This window comes from Gorilla gorilla, chromosome 12, assembly GCF_029281585.2.
Source record: "Gorilla gorilla gorilla isolate KB3781 chromosome 12, NHGRI_mGorGor1-v2.1_pri, whole genome shotgun sequence".
NCBI classification, from domain to species: domain Eukaryota; kingdom Metazoa; phylum Chordata; class Mammalia; order Primates; family Hominidae; genus Gorilla; species Gorilla gorilla.
The window spans coordinates 68,386,726-68,407,428 of record NC_073236.2 but is presented as its reverse complement, the minus strand read 5'-3'; the positions used below and the strand labels follow the sequence as shown (position 1 = coordinate 68,407,428).

Sequence of the window (20,703 nt, the reverse complement as noted above, 5' to 3'; positions counted from 1 at the left end):
TCTAATTTGAAAATTAACCTGTGCATGTTACTAATGAGTACTTCGGATGTGACCATTCAGATAGTTTAACAAATATTTGAGGATCTTTTGAGTAGGAGTAGGGTTTATATGCTTGGGGGATAAGACTTAGCCATGAACATAAACCTTCAATTGACATTAGGTTGTTGAAAAAGACCATGTGTGTATGAGTGCAAAAACATAAGATAGTAAGAATCCAAAAATGGTGCAAGCAATAAATAAAGGTTATTGGATGCCGGGCGACGTGGCTCATACCCCAGCACTTTGGGAGGTCAAGGCAAGTGGATCACTTGAGATCAGGAGTTTGAGACCAGCCTGGCCTACATGACGAAACCCCATCTCTACTAAAAATACAAAAAATTAGCCAGGTAGCATGGTGGCACATGCCTGTAATCCCAGCTACTCGGGAGGCTGAGGCGGGAGAATGGCTTGAACCCGAGAGGTGGAGGTTGCAGTGAGCCGAGATTGCGCCATTGGACTCCAGCCTGAGTGACACAGCACATCCCTGTCTTTAAAAAAAGCAAAAAAAAAAAAAAAAGGAAAGATTATTGGAAGACTCACTCTTGGCATTGGTCGTCAAGGGAGGTTGAATGGGGGTGACCTTGAAGGATGTATAAAGTCAGGTGAGCGTCCAGGGCAAGGTTTGTTTTTGATTGGAAGAGATGAAGAGAGTTGGGAAGAATAGGAACAAAGTCATAGCAAAAATACCTGTCTGATAAAATTAGAGAGATTGGTTAGATTGGTTGGACCTTAAACAATAAAGCTAAGAAATGAAGGGAATGAGATATTTGTGGATTTTTGAACAGAGGAGTTTTGTGGTGAAAATGTCCTTTTGTAAAGGTTAAATGTGGTGGCAGCATGCAAAATGATTGGAGGGAAAGGTGTTAACCAGATAAAGACCATTTTCCCAGCCAAATTAATAGTTACTAACATTATATGTAAATAGAGAAAAGTATATAGTAAAGTAATGGATGGAATTGTGGCTTGAACCAGACAGTGATGGTTAGCAAATAGGATCCATGATGTTGATGTTTATAACAATTGTAGATGCCTCAAGACCTCACATTTTCCACCATGCATTTCAATCACACATAAAAGTGAGGTCCTGATAGAAAGCACCAGCATAGTCTATATGCTCATAAATTTTTTAATTGTAGAAAAGGCAAGTTGTGTGGCTGCTGACCTTGGTCCTGAATGGTAGCTAAAGTACTGTTTTCTGAGAAGAGTGTTGAAGGGGGTAGTACAGTCTGATGGGCTGGTCAGCAACCAGTTTTAACTAATAAAGTGCCTGGAAACTGTAAGATACTTTTACTCACATCTGTTAATGGTTAAGAGCACAGATTACTGGACCAGATAACCTTGAATACAAATCTCAGCAGAGTCACTTTTCTTTGTAAGTTACTTTACCTGTGTGTGCCTTAGTGTCTTCCTCTGTAAAACTGTACATATCTCAGGACTGTTGTGAGCATCAAATGACCCATTCCATTTAAAGTTCATAGAATGCTGACTGACACGTGGACAGTGCTCTATATAGTTAATCATTATTGTCATCCATAGATATTCGTCCATACTGCGACTATGGAGGGAATCCAAGGGAAGGGTTACTGGTTTTGTTATGTATTATGTTCTATGTTATAACGAATTCCATGCCATTGCATACTGTTTTCTTAGACTGTAGTCAGGTTATTGGCAACAAATTTTTATCTTACAAGAAACAACTATTTAATAATAGGAACATAAGTGTAGTTTAATTGCCCTGTGGGATTTATTAGATGTCCAGGCTGATTCCAAGGAAGATTGTGTTTTACTAAAATGGGTCTTTTAGGCTTACAGTTCTTACTTTCATTATTTGTATATCTGATAACATGCGTATTAAATGTGTGCATTTATAAGTATTTTAATGCCTTCATCTTTTTTTTCCCCAGTATTACAGCGTGAAATAAATTCCCAGTATTTTTCAAGATTATGTAAAAGGAGTTGTAATTACTGCTCAGCACCTAGGACAGCACCCAGTGCAACACAATGAACTCTGGCTTGAGGTTTGGGGCTTGTGTTCTGCATTCAGGAAAGAAAAGAAGAGAAAGTTTTTGGGAAATTTAAATCTTCGTAAGCCCTTACTCTAAAAGTATATGAAATGCAGAATGGTTTCATGGCTTTATTTCAAAATGTTTTACACTGGCTGTAGAACCCACTTCATGAAGTAGTTTGAGTTAAAATGATCTAATATTTGTGTTTTAACTTTCAGCTTTGTGTTATTCTTGGAAAATTTCGCACCACTTGTGAATTCCTTGAACCTGGGCATTGCAAACCCACTTCTGTTGGGCCCATCTCCTTTGCACTTTGCTCAGATTAAGACTCAGTTGGCGCTTCAGCAGCTGAATGCCGTTGCCTCACATGGTTCATCACCACCTTATACTTTATTAAATCAGGCTTTCTTGAAAATAGCCATGTCGAGACCCAGGTTTAATCCTCGAGGAGACTTTCCACTTCAAAGGCCACGAGCACCTAACCCTTCTGGGATGAGGCCTCCAGGACCATTTATGAGGCCTGGATCTATGGGTCTCCCAAGATTTTACCCAGCAGGGAGAGCACGTGGAATTCCACACAGATTTGCTGGCCATGAATCTTATCAGAACATGGGGCCACAGAGAATGAATGTTCAGGTAACTCAACACAGAACTGATCCAAGATTGACCAAAGAAAAACTGGATTTTCATGAAGCACAACAGAAGAAGGGGAAGCCTCATGGTAGCCGGTGGGATGATGAGCCTCATATATCTGCATCAGTGGCAGTGAAACAGAGTTCTGTAACACAGGTTACAGAGCAGAGTCCCAAAGTACAGAGCCGCTATACAAAAGAGAGTGCCTCAAGTATCTTAGCAAGTTTTGGATTATCTAATGAAGACCTAGAAGAACTTAGTCGCTATCCTGATGAACAACTAACTCCTGAAAATATGCCATTAATTTTGAGGGATATAAGAATGCGAAAAATGGGGCGCCGATTACCTAATTTACCTTCTCAGAGCAGAAATAAAGAAACACTTGGTAGTGAAGCAGTTTCAAGTAATGTGATCGATTATGGGCATGCAAGCAAATATGGCTACACAGAAGATCCACTTGAAGTACGTATTTATGATCCTGAAATTCCAACTGATGAGGTCGAGAATGAATTTCAGTCACAGCAGAACATTTCTGCATCTGTTCCCAATCCAAATGTGATATGTAATTCTATGTTTCCTGTTGAAGACGTATTTCGCCAAATGGACTTCCCCGGTGAGTCCTCCAATAATCGGTCCTTTTTCTCAGTTGAGAGTGGAACCAAGATGTCAGGCTTACACATTTCAGGAGGACAGTCAGTCCTTGAACCCATAAAATCCGTCAACCAATCCATTAACCAAACAGTTAGCCCGACAATGAGTCAGTCTCTGATTCCTCCATCTATGAACCAGCAACCTTTTTCGTCGGAATTAATTTCATCTGTAAGCCAGCAAGAGCGGATCCCACATGAACCTGTGATTAATTCATCTAACGTACATGTTGGATCAAGAGGAAGTAAAAAGAATTACCAGTCACAGGCTGACATTCCCATTCGGTCTCCCTTTGGTATTGTGAAAGCATCCTGGCTACCAAAGTTTTCACATGCTGATGCCCAGAAGATGAAGAGACTTCCAACTCCTTCTATGATGAATGATTATTATGCAGCATCTCCAAGAATATTTCCACATTTGTGTTCTCTGTGTAACGTAGAATGTAGTCATTTGAAGGTGAGTGTTTTTAAAAAAAAGATCACTGTATAATGATGCTCAGCGCCAAAGTTTTCTCTAAATTCTGATATGTATGCTGCTTGTTAACTAGGCGTTAAGGAAATGGCAGAAGGTAATTTTAATTGCAACCTCAATACATAGTTGTAATCTTAAGAGCCCTGGCCTTAGTACTGAATTGAGTTTTAGGCTTACTGTATTCCTATGACCGGGCACACCATATTTTAGTAGTATGTCCATTTATTTTGAACTTTTAGTTATCCCACTTATGCAACATAAAATTTATGTAACATAAGCTGCATACTTACAAGACAATGTCACATGGAATCACCTTTCTCTAAAAGGATCTGTTAGTATAAAAATACAAAGAGATAGTATAACCCATTTGTAATGCACACATTTAAGAGACAGTATATTATACCTGCCTTGGGATAAAGACAATTAATGTTGATTTAAATATTTCCTGACTTTATGTAGACTAGTGATTTTTAGTATTTTTTGAGAAGAAGCTTTCTAAAATAACTTCATAGCAAAAATAAGTCAAGGTGCAGTAATTATTCTGGGATCAGCTGTGGACTCAGAAAATAGTGTAAAATGATAGAAATTTGTAGAGAAAAATCTTTAAAAAATAAAGAAGATTTAGGTACTTTGATGGTATAGTTAGAAGGAAGTATTTTGCAGAGGCAGTGAAGTGTACTATAATGTAGAACATACTGTTCAGTCATAATCATTGGTAGATTTGAGCAGGAATTTCCAAGTAAATTTTATTTACTTACGTATGGTTGGCAATCACTGTTTCTTCTATTTACTAATGTGATTTATAGATTTAGATTGTAAAGGGTCAGAAGGGAATATACTAACATGGGAAAAAGCTTTGATTCAAGGCCATGGCCTGGAATTGCTTGTATAGTTAGGCTTAAAAATCTATGTGTTAACACTCTTGTTCTTTTCTTCCAGTGCTGCCTTTCGATTTTCTTTTCATTGTTTACTCACTAGGTTTTCGTCAACATGAATCTGATAATTAGATCTGTTGGTATTTTCTTAAGGTTAACTCCAGCAAAAGAAAGCAGCATTCTACCCCATTTTAGCCAGATACGCCAAATTCTATTAAAATAATAGTTGCCTTATTCCATCAGAAGGGATAGCAAAGTCCTTACAAGGGAAAGTCTTAGAATAATTCATATCACCTAATTGTAATCTGTAAGTAGCCCTGGCCTAAGTAGTGAATTGAGTGTTTGTCTGTATTCTTGTGACTGGGCATACCACATAATTTTTTTTAATTGATTTTGAACTTCTAATTAATCATAATGAATCCAAGAAAATACATCTTTAAATAAAGAACTTGAAGTTTTGTATTCTGTAGAGTAGAAAAGGTGTACATTTAATTTAGTATGTACTTATGGATACCAGTTTTGTACTTGACTCCAATTAGGTACTGGGGCAGAAATGAGGAACTGTGTAAAATTTTAGATGTTATTAAGCAGTTTATTCAGTCTTATTGGGGAGAAAAATTATGTTCCCAAGATATTTAAAACAATTAGAAGACAACAAGTGGTTTTGTGATTTATTTAACTTGTTTGGATATGCTGTAGGGGACAGAGATTTCTGTCTTGATTTCAGGCATGTATCACTCAGGCCAGCATCATCAATTTACCAATTTAATCATTACCAATTTGCCAATTTAATTATTTTAACTATTGTGTTTGTAGCAGTATGTGTTTAAAAATAAGTATAAATATGCATCCTGACATCAAAAGACTTTTATAGCCTAGTTAGACTAATGGAATGTCAGTTACTAAATGCACTAAGTCTGTCTTGACTAGAATGATGTGGGAGAGAAGACTTCATGGAGTAGGTTGAAGATGGGTCTTGAATTGAGGCTTTAGATATGCTTGTATAAAGAGGAGGAGGGGGCCGGGCACGGTGGCTCACTGCCTGTAATCCCAGCACTTTGGGAGGCTGAGACGGGTGGATCACCTGAGGTCGGGAGTTCAAGACCACCCTTACCGACATGGTGAAATCCTGTCTCTACTAAAAATACAAGAATTAGCTGGGTGTGGTCATGCGCACCTGTAATCCCAGCTACTCAGGAGGCTGAGGCAGAGAATCGCTTGAACCCAGGAGGCAGAAGATTGCAGTGAGCCGAGATCGCGCCGCTGTACTCCAGCCTGGGTGACAGAGCGAGACTCCATCTCAAAAAAAAAAAAAAAAAGAAAGAAAAAAGAAGAGGAGGGTTGGCAACAACATAGAGAGAGGCAGAGGTCCGGAGAGAAGACTACATTTCATTGTGGTAGGAGGCAGTTGGGAAAGAGTGATGAGCATATTAGAAATAAGTATGAAGGGCCTTGAAGAGCTAGCCTAGGAGTTTAGACTTGAGGTGAGAGGCATTAGAAAGCTAAATAAGTTTGTTGATAAGTGAAGTGACATGTTGGAAGTATATTTTAGGGAGATCTGACTGAAGTATGCAGGGTAAATAGAAATGAGATGATGTGGAGTAGGACTTCCTCTTGGAAGCTTCTTTAATTGTTCAAGTATAAGATGGTAAAAACCTGGGTTAATAGGATAAAAGTAAAAATTTGAGAGGAAAGGAAATCATTTAGTCGTCATTAGAGCTCACCTAGATAGATTGCCATTAAAAAACAGACACACCTTTTAACAGACAGCACAACAGAATGGGGCTCATCTAAGTAATGAATTTTTCACTACTAAGTGGCCAAATGATTTGTGAAGATGGATTTCGATGGTACACACTGCCTCTCGTTTCTGTGATATATTTTGCAGCCTCGTAAGTGTTCCTGTGTGTGTATATATGATATAAATATGAAGCCAATAAATGTAAATTACCAATTGTAAACTTTTTCCTACTGAGTAAATCTGACAATATGTATATTCCCCACCTTCGAGTCTTTGAAACTTTAGCTGTGAAGATGTACTTTGAGAACGTGAAATGTATTTGCTTGTTGAATTGGGGTTCAGATTTTAAACGAGAAACTTCCCTTGGTTTAGGAGCTGTGTCATAATGACTGAAATAATTCAGTTTGAGAAAGTACCGACAGTAAAAACCTGTTGAGAATAGTGAGTGAGCCCTGATACGAGTAGATATTTTCAGTTTCATTCTGAGCCTGCCTTATCACTTTTTCTCCGGGGAGGCAGTGCTGCTTTTGGACTATAATGTGGAAACTATTACTAGAGAGTCTAGAAGTTGGGGTGGGATGGGTGTGTTTACTGAGCTTAAAGCAAGTAATGTCAATTTGTGAAGCAAGCCTAAGAGAATGTGTGTATGTGTGTTGAACTGAAAAGAGTATATCTTAAATAGGGCAGCCATCATCTTCAGGTGATAGTTGCTATAAGAATGATATCCTGTATTACTGTATCTTCCTATTTTTTCAAGAAAAGCTGGAAATCTGGACTTGGGGGTAAAAATCTCTGGATTATTAAATGTTGGCAACGTATTCAGATAAAACACTTTATGGTTCAAATAAATCATGCCCAACCCACTGCCTGCACCAGTGTGTCTGTTTGATGTAAACAGTGTCCAATTAATATTAAAAATATGGGTTTTAGTACTACTAGAGACTCTTCTTCTAGCTTTCTATTTGTATTATTAAACAGGATGTACAAACATTTCTTTTTTGTAGTCCACAATCAGTTCCATGGCTTAATGAAATAGTTTAGGATTTGTCATACCTTGTTGCTGAGTTTAAATTGATGCTGAGCATTGCAAATCAGTGTACCTTCTTTCAGATAGTTCTTGCCAAGGCAGAATCCAAAATTATTGTCAACCGTGGTTTTAACTGTGGAAACGTCTAATGACCTAAACTAAAATGTATTTCAAATGGAAACGAATAATAACATTTTCCTTAAGCAAAGTGTTGAAATACAAAGTTATTTAGTAAGTTTTCTGCCTTTCCAAATGCTGGAGGAACAGTAAAACATTGAGTAACATACATATTGCTTTTAACTAATTGTTTCACCTTGGAAACTGTATCTTTGTAAACTGTATTGGCTTTTTTTTTAACCAGATGTATCTTCCAGAGTTATTTATGGGTACACATTGTAATTTTAGGACAGATTTATTTGTAAATGAAGTAATGTATAAGAAAGCATTTTGGGCTGGGCATGGTGGCTCAACGCCTGTAATCCTAACACTTTTGGGAGGCTGAGGCAGGTGGATCACCTGAGGTCAGGAGTTCGAGACCAGCCTGACAAACATGGTGAAACCCTGTCTCTATTAAAAATACAAAAATTCACCAGGCTTGGTGGCACATGTCTGTTAATTCCAGCTACTAGGGAGGCTGAGGCAGGAGAATCGCTTGAACCTAGGAGGTGGAGAGAGCAGTGAGCCGAGATCGCCTCATTGCACTCCAGCCTAGGCAGCAAGAGTGAAACTGTCTCAAAAAAAAAAAAAAAAAAAGAAAAAAAAAACCAAAAAACCATTTCATTAATTGTAAAGCTCAAAGCTCTATATGTAAGGGATATTGTATCTTTGAAATGTTGTTACTTTTAAATTTTGAAAATAGATTTTGATCAGTAGCATTTTCCCCCATGTTTTTCCTAATCTTATTTGCCAATATAGTGAGTACCTTGTATGGAATGGTACTGGTCTATCAGGTAGCATTTTTATTTTATTTTTATTTTTATTTTTTTGGAGACAGAGTCTTGCTCTGTCGCCCAGGCTGGAGTGCAGTGGCGCAATCTTGGCTCACTGCAAGCTCCGCCTCCCGGGTTCACACCATTCTCCTGCCTCAGCCTCCCGAGTCGCTGGGACTACAGGTGCCCGCCACCACACCTGGCTAATTTTTTGTATTTTTAGTAGAGACAGGGTTTCACAGTGGTGTCGATCTCCTGAACTCGTGATCCGCCCGCCTTGGCCTCCCAAAGTGCTGGGATTACAGGCGTGAGCCACTGCGCCCGGCAGCATTTTTTGATTGTTGATGTTGTTAGCGTGAATTTTAGAGGTATTTGTCATTGAAATATTGTATTTTGAAGATGCTGTTTCACAGATACCATTTTACTTATAGATTTTTTGGTGTTTTCTGGTGTGTTGTTTTTATATTTGCAGTAAGTTTTTTCTGATCCATGCTTTTATTTTCTCCAAGTTTATATATTGATTTCAAAATGAGCATCCACGGGTATGATTTTGAAAATGTTTTCTGTACTAAAATATTTTCAAATGGGATCAGTGAGGTATGGTATTAAGTGCATTTGTTTCAAGGCCTTTAATTTTTGTTTGTGAAAATTTTACTGAGCAGCCAAATGCTATTTATGAGTACGTTTGTTTAATTTTTGAACAAAATGTTATTTGTCTTTTTTAAAAGCCTAATTCATTAGTCAACATGAGGAATATTCTAATTTCAACACTTTTCTCCTTTTACAATAGGATTGGATTCAGCATCAAAATACATCTACTCATATTGAGAGCTGTCGACAGTTACGTCAACAGTAAGAATTTTTTTTCCTTTACTATAGATAGCATATTTACAAAATAGTTAATGTTCAGATGTGACTGTTAAATACCTTTAGTATAATACTTTGGAGAAAAATATTTTTGGAAAGCGATTGTCTTTTAAAAATATTAGTTTTCTGGAAGTATATTTAATATTTTTCCAAAATGGTAGAATTCAGTATATCCTTTGACACTTTTCTAACTTAATTCCCAGTAGGTAAACTTTTTATGTCATTAGTTCATTCTTTGCTGGCTTACCTTCCCCAGGATCTTTTATCTATATCAGAGCAGGTATCCTTTCTTCTCCTATCTCCACCTCTTCCCATAGGACAAGTAACTGAAAATCAGCGCAAACCAAACACCAGTATTTAATTTTGGACCTAAAGCTCTTCTCTGACTTAGAACCAGTTTTCAGAATATACCTTAAGTAAGGGATGGACAAGCTAGATGTCCTGCTTCCTTAACCTTGGCTCTTCAATTCTTCCCCCTTTTTCTTCTTAAAGACAGGGCACCTGTGAAGGTTTCCCTACTGGCCATAGAGGTGAAAAAGTGTGATTTTAACACTGTGTTCCTGTATCTCTTGGAGTAACATCAAATTAAACTCTGTCTTCCCTAGTACCATTAAACAGTTCCTAGCCACCAGACTGAGAGTAACATGTTATTGGGCAAATGGATTTGAGATTATTATTGAGAATCCTTTTGGTCGTAACTGATTAAAGTTGCAGATTAGTTGCAGTGGCTCATGACTGTAATCTCAGCACTTTGGAAGGCTGAGACAGGTAGGCTTGCTTGAGCTCAGGAGTTCAGCCTGGTCAACAGAGCAAGATCTTGTCTCTACCAAAATAAAAATAAAAAAATCAGCCAGGCATGGTGGTACACATCTGTAGTTATAATATTTGGGAGGCTGAGGTGGTAGCATCACTTGAGTGCGGGAGATAGAAGCTTCAGTGAGCCATGATTGTGCCACTGCACTCTAGCCTGGGCGACAGCCTGTTTCAAAAAAAAAAAAAAAAAAATTTTTTTTTTTTTTTTTTAAGTAAGAATTTGTAAGTTCACTTAACTGGGAAGCTTAAATAAGTTTCAGGAGCAGCTGTATTGGATGCTCAAATAAAAATTGGTGTCAGAAATACTTCTTTCTTAGCTGTTGTCTTTTGCATTGGCCTTATGAAATCTTGGACACACTTCTTTCGCATAGCAAAATGGACCCCACGGTTCTGGATGTAAGTGTTCTGTATAGCTGGCATTTCTAGGAGTTTTTTTGTTGTTGTTTTTGTTTTCCTTATCCCACCCCTCACTCTATGACACAGTCTTGGGAGGTTCTGGGAATATATGCCTCTCCCATCTGACCTTTTTCCTTTAAAGCACTTCTTTCTCCATAACTCTGGCAGAAGTCCTTGTTTTGACTCTTTTGGTTCAATTTTGGTTAGTTGTCCATCCCTAAACACATTATAGTGGCTGTGGGAATAGGGTAGTCCATCTCGGTTTGTGTCATATGTCTGCTCCTGGTGTTGAGAGTGAGATAAGTGTCACCTGGATCTTATGCACTAAGACTGGAAATTGGGGTTACTATCCCATATAGATGCTGTAAAGACAAACACAGGTTATCATGGGGAGATAATTTGTTACCTGAATTGGATACGCCTTACTGCCACTGTAAGGAATACAGTCGAAAATCGAAAATCTCTCCTAAGCAGCATTTTCCCACAGGTAGCCAGTGGGATGTCTTAATTCTTATGAAGGTGAATTTTTAGTTGGATGGGGGTGAGTTACTTATTTTAGAGAGTCATTCATGCTAGTAAGAGGATTATAGCTACGTTAATTTACTTGAGCAAACAGCATGTATATATCTATTAAAGCCTTTAGTGTAGGTAAGCCTATTATTTTTTTCATACACTTAGGACCCTGATTTAAAGCATTTGCTTTCCATGCCTGCTACTTTAATGTTCTACTCTATTTTTTAACCATATCAAGTGTATTTTGGTTCTCCACAGAGATGAATAGGGGAGATATATATAAATAAAAGCGTACCTCCTTTTATTGCACTTCGATTTATTGTACTTCCCATAATTTGCCTTTTTTACAAATTGAAAGATTGTGGGAACCCCGTGTCAAGCAAGTCTACTGGTGCCATTTTTCTTTTTGTTTTTTTCTTTTTGGCTTAAACTGGGAGAGAATACATTTCTATTTAGAGTCCAGAAGTCTGAAATCATGGTGTTAGTTGGGCCACCATTCCCTTCCGAGGCTCTGGGGGAAAATCTGTTCCATGCTTCTCTCCTAGTTTCTAGTGACTGGGGACAATCGTTGACATTCCTTGGCTTGTAGCCCATCATTCCTATCTCTGCTACTGTCTTCACACCACCTTCTCTTCCCTTAAACCTCCCTATGCCCTGCTATTAGAAAGACACTGGCTATTGGATCTAGGGCCCATTGGATAATTCAGGATGATTTCATCTCAAGAGTTTTAGTTTGATTACATCTGCAAAGATCCTTTTCCAAATCGGGTAACATTCACAAGTTCCAGGGATTGGAACATATATATGTATGTATCTTTTGGGGAGCACCATTCAAGAATCCATTTTAATCAGTTTCCCCTAATACCAAATCGCTCTCTCATCTGGGCCTTAAGCAGTGCTTTTGCTGCCAAAAGCAATCAAGAGCTGAAGCTGAAAATGAACAGTGTGTGTATTAGCACCTGTATGCTGGTAAGAACTGCAACTGGATATATCCTTCGATCTGGCATCCTCTGGGTCAGTTTCCACTTTTTCCTATTGTGGGGCTTAAGGGTTCTTTCGTTACACAGGTAACTGTGGTTTGAAATTTAAAATAACAGTATGTCTTTCCTAATTCTCCAGGCTGTGTCTCTTAACCAGGCCTCATGATGCCTTCACAGTTTCTTACCTTCTGCACATTTTTCTTCACCTGGCCTCACTCTGATCACAATGGCAGATCCAGGGCCTCCCTCTTCCCTTGTGTCTACTGGGCCAGTCAGGACTCTTTCCTATCGGTGCCATTTTTCTAACAGCCTGAGCTCACTTTGTGTCCCTGAGTCACACTCAATAGTATTTCAAATTTTTGCATTATTACTATACCTGTTATGGCAATCTGTGATCAGTGATCTTTGATTTTGACTTGCTGAGGGCTCATGATCAGTATTTTTTAGCAATAAAGTACTTTTTAATTAATGTATGTTCATTTTTAAAAACATGCTATTGTACAGTTAATAGACTGGCATAGTCTAAACATAACTTTTATTTGCACTGGGAAACCAAAATTATGTGACTCGCTTAGTGTGGTGTTCTAGAACTGAATCTACAGTATCTCTGAGGTATGCCTATGTATTGATATATGACAGGGGATTTACTAGGGGAATTGGCTTACACAATTATGGAGGCTGAGAAGTCCCACAATATGCTGTCTGTGTGTTGAAGACTCTGGGTTTCTGGTAGTGTGGCTCAGTCCAAATTCAAAAGCTTCCAAACCAAGGAAGCTGATAGCATAATTCTCAGTCTGAGGCAGAAGGCCCTATAGCCCCAGGAGCCTGCTGATGCAAGTTGCATAAGACTTGGAGTTCTGATGTCCAAGAACAAGGAGGAGAAGGGCATCCCGCTCTGAGGGAAGGAGGGGTGGAGAGAGGGAATTCCACCTTCTTTCATCTATTTGTACCATCTGGGCTCCCAGCCTATGGCGTGATGCCCGCCCACATTGAGGGCAGATCTTCCTTACTCAGCCCGCTGACTCACAGACTAATCTTCACTGGAAACACTCTCACAGACATGCCAAGAAACAATGCCTCACCAACCATCTAAGCATCCCTCAATCTAGTCAAGTTGACACCCAAAATTAACCATCACATTCAGGTTGTATGCACTTGAATAATTGCTTCATGACTTTCTCTCCACTGCAAAATAATTTAATAAATAAATTAGATTTGGTTAGGTGCTTGGGATCTGCATTCTTTATTCTTTTAAGCTGTGTTATGGGGATATACCTTCTTTCTACTCATTCCTCCATTGATGTATATTTAGATTTTTCTTTTCTTGTGGCTTATTCTCTCTGGCTTTATTGGATATTTCTGGATTATGATCCAAGAGTAGTTGAGGAAAGATACAGTGCATCAGAATTTTAATATTAAAAATAGGTAATTATGCTGTGTTTATTGTGTGCTGGGCATTCTTAGTGCTTTACATAATTGATTTAGTCTTCAAAACCATCTACGAGGTGTTAAGTATAAGGATTATTCCTGATTTTATCAGTGAGAGGAGTGAGGCACAGAGACAATTTCCCTACCATCATGCAGCACATAGTTAAACGGAACTAGTTTAGCTCATGGGCCTTTATCATCCCTTCTACTTTTTTATGGCTTAAAAAATTTTCAGAATAAAATATTGAAGAGAAAAAGGAAGAAAAACATTTATATGTTCTTCATCTATATTCACCGTTTGTTAATATTTTGTTAATATTTGCTTTATTATATCTTCATACATTTTTTTCTGAACTATTTGAAAATAAATTGCAGACATTATGGGACATCATTTCTAAATTCAGCATGTATCTCCGAAGTATAAGGATGTTCTGCATAACCACAATACAACACATTTAAGGAAATTAACAATAATTCCACAATTCCTTCTAATATATAAGCCAAATTCATATTTTCCCATTTCTTTCCAGAATGCCTTTTATAATTCTTCTTGTTTGCCCCATCCATACCCCCAATCCAGTATTCAGTTAAGATTTATGCATTACAGTCTCTTTTAATCTAGAATAGCCTACTCTTTGTTTCGTTTGTTTTTTGTTTTGTTTTTCTTTTTTTTTTTGTTTGAGAAGGATGTTTTTATGGTGTTGATTTTTTCCTTGAAATGTCTGGGAAACTTGTTGAATGTCCCACTTTCTATAGTTTTCTATTTGTTTCCTTAGCATTAAATTCACTGAGAACATTTTTGTTGCAAATGCTTCATTGGTGATGTGTATTTATTGCATCACATTGGGAGAAAGATAATATCAGTTAACTAGGTCCTTGCTCTTAATAGTTAATGTTATACCACCTTTGTTAGGAGCGTTATTGCTTCTGAAGCACATTTTTGACTAGTTGGGCAGTATAGAGGTGTTTCCAAATTCTGCTTGCAGAATGTATACATGCTTTATCTTTCTGCTCTGGGCAGCAGAGATGAGAACATGTGTTACCTAGTGAACAGGTCTGAACTTGGTAAACCTGAACCTAGTGAAGATCAACAATATTATTTATTACTATCTCAGCTCACTGCAGCCTCCACCTTCTGGGTTCAAGTGATCCTCCCACCTCAGCCTCCTGAGTAGCTAGGACCACTGGTGAGTGCCACCACGCTCAGCTAATTTTTTGTATTTTTGGTAGAGACAGGGTTGCCAAAGCTGGTCTCAAACTCCTGAGCTCAAGCGATCTGCCTACCTCAACCTCCCGAAGTGTTGGGATTACAGGCATGAGCCACTGTGCTCCACCATTATTACCAGCTCTTGAATATTGGTCTTCAAGCTCTTGTGAACCATAAACTAGAGAGCTCCTGGAAATTTAAGAACTCTGATGTGTTGTTAATCACCTTCATTTCCAGCATATACATGTGAGAAAGCTAAGGCTTACACATACTAAGTAACTGGCTTTAAGTTTCATAGCCATTAAATGACAGCACCTACAGTGAAACCCAGTTTTGTTTGATGATAAAAGATTTGCTTTGAATCACTGTAAGACTAGGAATTTATCCTCCTTGGTGGTACAGAGCAATGAAAGTTTTTAAAAGCGTGGAAATAGATGAAACAAAATTATCCATATATTGGGAATTGTTGACACTAGGTGATGGGTATGTTGGATTAAAGTTAACTTTTTTGTCTTCACAGTTTGTCCTCTCATAATTAAAAGATGCTCCAGACAATATATCTATTCTCAAAGTAAGAAGAATGAGGCAGAACCTTTCTCAGATGTCTGTCGGGTTTTGTACCTATATCTCATTGGTTAGAACTTACCACTGGCTGTCTTCTAGAGATAGTGGGAAAGCAAATATTTAGCTTTTTTTTTGCCATTGTAGTAAAGGCAAACAAGGGAAAAGGGAATTGAGAATTGCTGTGGGGTTAGCTCATTAACAATGTCTGAGGCAAATAGCAACCAAGACAAACCACTTTAATAAGGTTTGACCTAACTTTATTTTCCTGCTAGGTGATTTGTCAGAAGTTTGCTGCCTCCATTTCCTTACCTGGCTTTCATCTTGCTGCTGAAATTATATTCTTAAATGTAGTGATTTATTTATTTAATATAATCAGCATGTCCAGATGCCTCTTAGAGTTCAGATTTTCTAGAAGTTGAGAGTGAAGATACAGCCTTTTTCTTAGGCTTCTATGATATTACTGTTTCTCCTACTAGTTTTTCCGTGATTACTTCTTAATCTTTTATTATTTTTTTTCTTTGCTTTAAAGTTGTCGATGTGCCTAAGATTCTGTCCTCGGCTCTCTTTTTTCCTATAAACTCCATCTTGTGTTAGTCTCACTCTTAGGGCTATAATTGTGGCTTCTGCATGCCTGATTTCTAAATATCTCAGCTCTCATCTTTTCCCCTAATTCCAGATATTCCTTTACCCTTGTTCTGAAAACATTCCTGTTATCTTCTGTTACAAATGTTCGTTAAGTTCCCATTGTTTTTTTCCTGTGTGTAACCTCATTACCTGATTTTAAGGCTCTTCGTAATTTGTCTCTACCTGAAACAACGGACAGCCTGTCCAAGTTTCCCCCTTTATAATTCCTTTTCATCATGTCTATGCTGTAGCTAGACCACTTCCTGGAACAAAACACCGATGTTTTGCCTCCAATCTTAGTTTACGTATTGCCACTGCATGAAATCTAACCTGATCCATTCCTATTAATAGATCTTTGTAAGGGCTACTTGAAAAGCAACCCTTTCTATGAGTTCTCTCCTGATTCCTCTCACTGGACATATCTTTATGAGGACTACTTGGTGCAAGTTAAGGAGCACCATTCATGTTGTATTCTCTGAGTTGCCATATGGAATATGATAGGAGTGGTGTTCCCTAGAGTTCTGTAAAGTAGATGAACTGTCTTCTCTCTTTTAACCCTTAACCTAAGCTCGTATCTTGTACCTCTTAACACTTTTGTGCATATGCTGGCCGGTTTACTTAAATGAAAGTTTAGGCCTTTAAAGTATGGGGAGTGTGTTTCCCTGATACACCTATTAGCATAATACTTTGATTATTTATTGAATTAAACTCTCAAAATATTTTATTTCCAATAAAGGTTGTGAAAAGTCCTTTTGATATATTACAGGTAAAGATTAATTGAGCCTTACAGTCTTATTTTAGCTGTTAATATTGTTTATTTTCAAAATAGGTATCCTGATTGGAATCCTGAGATCCTCCCATCGAGAAGGTAATTTTTAAAAATAGTAATATTATTAAAACTTGATTGTCTTTTAAAAGTAAACAGTTAATTTTAAGAAAGTGATTCTTTTGAGTTCTACTTCTGCCATTTAAACAACAGGCAAATGCAAAAACCTCTATGAATCTTTAACTTATTCCAGCTTAAAGGTGACACAGCCCCTCCCCTGATCTACTTTCTTTAGCCTTTTCTGAAAATACTTTATTCTGACATTATTATTTTATGTTTATGACATCTTCTCTTGTAAATGCCTTGAATGCTAGGAGTGATATTATGAAGTTCTGTATCCCCTAGGGGATTCTACTCAGGTTATGTGTGTACACACACGTACACACACATAGAGAAATCAAAGTCATATTTATAGATGGCATAATCTTTCAGGAAAAAATTATTGAAAACGTCTGTTTATGTAAATCATTTCCTAAACTCTTTACATAATTTAATACTTTAAAAACATAATTGGATATAATGTTGGTACAGGAAAAACCAGAGAAATTCATTATCGTATTCTTCTGTAAACTAGAAAACAGACATCCAAGCAATTGGAGGGCTGATAAACTGTTCTGATTGTTTCTTATTTATGTATAAGGCTGAATTACATCATAACAAACAGATTTTTGTTTTAAGTACATATCTTTTATCAGAGTTTGGTATTGTTAACAGTCTGTTTTTAACAAGGTACTTCGTCATTTAGTATCATTTAAATTTACATTAAATTGCTGATCACTTTCTTTCCCCCCCCCCCCCCCCCCCCGCTTGTAGAAATGAGGGCAATAGAAAAGAAAATGAAACTCCACGAAGACGTTCTCATTCCCCCAGTCCTAGGCGTTCTAGAAGATCAAGCTCAAGTCACAGATTCCGTCGGTCTCGAAGCCCAATGCATTACATGTATAGGCCGAGAAGTCGAAGTCCAAGAATTTGCCATCGTTTCATTTCTAGATACAGATCCAGATCCAGATCCCGTTCACCATATCGAATTAGAAATCCATTTAGAGGTAGTCCAAAATGCTTTCGATCAGTTAGCCCTGAGAGGATATCAAGGAGATCAGTGAGATCATCAGGTACACTGATGGCCATGAAATAGTGAATGTACATATTTTGACTAAATTTTTAAATGTCTTTCTTTTTGGATTTTGAGAAATGTTCTACTTTATTAAATTTTAGAATTGATAAATGAAATCTGACCCACATGCACAGAGTTAATTATTCCCTCTGGTAACTTGGCAAAGAAATGTGTGTGAATGTATGTGTCCATCAACATCATATTTAAAAACCAAGGATGGTAAAAATGTCTTAGTTTGCTTTAATAATTGATTATAGAATTCCATGGATTAATTTAAAATGTTTTTGAAATTATTTTTTTAACCTGTGACTTAATGTTGATTTTATGACCCTTTCAGAAATAGCTCACACATGCATGCCCACATAAACACACACCTTCTTCTACAATGAAAGAAACCATAGTTAATATCTGAGAAGTACTTTGACACTCCCACTGTTTCACTTGACTAGCCTGAAAAATTCAAAAATAGTACTTTGCACAGGTCTTATTGTGTCTAGTATAGTCTAAAATGCTGAATTCAAATGGAGATACCTTTAATTATATAAGGCATTCCTTCTTAAAGTATGGCCCAAGGATCGATTGGGGTCCTCAAGATCTTTTAAGAGTTCTATGAGGTCTCTTTTCTAATTACATGCCTCCATGAGGCTGGATTTTCTTTATCCAGAAGCAGATATAAGAATTTAGGTTCTTCTTTTAAGCCCAACATTAAAATGTGTGGAAGAAGGTACTATAGTGCTACACATTTCACTAATTTTATTTTGGGAATTACAGTTGGTTTTTATAAAAATATTTATGTTAATATGGGAATTTACCTTTTTTGCCATTACTTTCAGTGGCAAAAACTGCAGTTACTTTTGCACCAACCTAACATATGAATTGATAAATATTTTTACAATTTTAATTTCTAATATGGTAAATATCATTAAATATAACACAAATCTTTGTAGTCTTCAATAAGTGTAAAGCAATCCCAAAACCAAAAGTTTGAGGATCACTGGTATAAGGGAATAAAGGAACTTCATGTAAAAGCCTTCTGAGTGAATAGAATCTAGATTTTTTTATTGTCTGTGTGCTCCCTGTTTAGCTTGAGAATAGCACTATGTGATTATGTCATGAGATGGCTCCTACCTTAATTTTTTTCCAATTGAAATTATATTTATATCTTTTTACTAGATAGAAAAAAAGCATTAGAAGATGTAGTACAACGATCTGGGCATGGGACAGAATTTAATAAACAGAAGCATCTTGAAGCTGCTGATAAGGGACATTCACCAGCACAAAAGCCTAAAACTAGCAGTGGAACAAAACCATCAGTTAAACCTACAAGCGCTACAAAGAGTGATTCAAATCTAGGAGGACATTCTATTCGTTGTAAATCAAAGAATCTTGAAGATGACACTTTGTCAGAATGTAAACAGGTGTCTGATAAAGCTGTTTCTCTCCAGCGAAAGGTAATTCTTTAATTAATTATTTTTAGAGATAAGGTTTCACTCTGTCATCCTGGCTGGACTGCAGTGGTGCAACAAACATGGCTCACTGCAGCCTTGATCTCCTGGGCTCAAGTGATCCTCCTGCCTCAGCTTCCCAAGTAGCTGGCACCACAGGCGTGTGCCACCATGCCTGGCTAATTTTTTAATTTTTGTAGAGATGGGGTCTTGCCATGTTGCTCAGGCTGGTCTCGAACTGCTAGGCTCAGGCAGTCCTTCCACGTCAGCTTCCCTAAGTGCATGAGCCACTATGCCTGGCTTCATAATTCTTTGTTAGTGCAAATATGCGTACATTTGCTATGACAAACAGAAAACAAAGTTGTTGTCGGGCATGGTGGCTTATGCCTGAATCCCAGCACTTTGGGAGGCCAAGCGGGGTGGATCGCTCGAGCTTAAGAATTTGAGGCCAGCCAGAGCTACATGGTGAAACTCTCTCTCTACAAAAAATATAAAAATGAGCTGGGGGTGGTGGCAGGTGCCAGTAGTCCCAGCTACTTGGGAGGCCTTGGGAGGCTCAGGTGGAAGGATCACTTGAGCCCGGGAGGCAGAGGTTGCAGTGAGCTGAGGTCACACCACTGCACTCCAGCCTGGACTACAGAAGGAAGACCCTGTCTCAAGAAAAAAAAAAAAATGAAGTTGTCTTAACTTTTTTATTCCATATTTCCAATAACTTTGAAATTATGAGTTGTTACATGATTTTAGTATGGAATATTTTACTGGTTTTTCTTATGAGTATAATAAAAGTCCAAGGTTCAAAATCTTGTAGCTTAGGAATTCCAGTGGTTTGGTATTTGATGTGTCAAAAGAACATTTTGATGGTTTGGCATTTTTGGCTAGCTTCACAAGCAGATCATTGTGATGAGTTTTGCTCTCTAATTGGGAAAATGAATAATCACCAGCAGCATTATTGAGCTTTTGTAATCTTTTTTAGTAAGGTATAAGAGTGAGCCTCTCCTGAGAATTGATCATTATTCATCTGTTCTATACTTTTTGTGGTACAGTTCAGAAGTCAAATACTCTGTTGTGTAGTGTAAAATTTATACTTTGGTACTGATTTATTAGTGTATTTTGACTGTAACCTACTGGTTACGATACTAAGGTATTGTTTTATTGTATATGTTTATTAAATCACTATTAAATAATATATTAAAACATAAAGAGACTATCTTCAGAGAAAATCCTAATAGGCCCAATATCAAATATTTTGTATATTTTAATATTAATAAATCTTCAAGTATTTAGGTATGGAATGCATTGCTCTCAACAGTATTTAAATACATGAAAGACTTTCAGTAAGTGCTGTTCCCTGCCCCAAAGAACTTACATTTAGAAGGATAAACTTATAATAATCAACCAGTAATTAACAGAATTTTGAAGAGCATTGGGAAGAAATTTTTGAGTATAGGGAAAATTTTGAAGAGGCTGAGTTAGTCTCATAATATGAAGTTCTTTTCATTTTGTTTCAAGACTTCTAGGTGGTGGCAGTGGAACTTTTTTTTTTAAGTTTTCTTATTT

At 37.4% G+C, this 20,703-nt stretch overlaps 1 protein-coding gene across 6 annotated transcripts in view; it reads left to right on the top strand.

Annotated features, from left to right (window-relative positions):
• ZNF638 (zinc finger protein 638) overlaps positions 1 to 20,703 on the top strand; it is a 152,377-nt gene that overhangs the window by 70,104 nt on the left and 61,570 nt on the right. For 3 of the 6 annotated variants that reach the window (XM_055378070.2, XM_055378073.2, XM_063695811.1), the window contains exons 2-6: positions 2,264 to 3,782; positions 9,160 to 9,221; positions 16,591 to 16,629; positions 17,401 to 17,699; positions 18,875 to 19,152. In XM_055378070.2, the coding sequence (XP_055234045.2) occupies positions 2,264 to 3,782; positions 9,160 to 9,221; positions 16,591 to 16,629; positions 17,401 to 17,699; positions 18,875 to 19,152 (2,197 nt within the window). Of the gene's footprint in view, positions 1 to 1,943; positions 3,783 to 9,159; positions 9,222 to 16,590; positions 16,630 to 17,400; positions 17,700 to 18,874; positions 19,153 to 20,703 lie in introns of all 6 variants that reach the window. The other 3 variants (XM_055378072.2, XM_063695812.1, XM_055378074.2) reach the window with 3 other exon arrangements.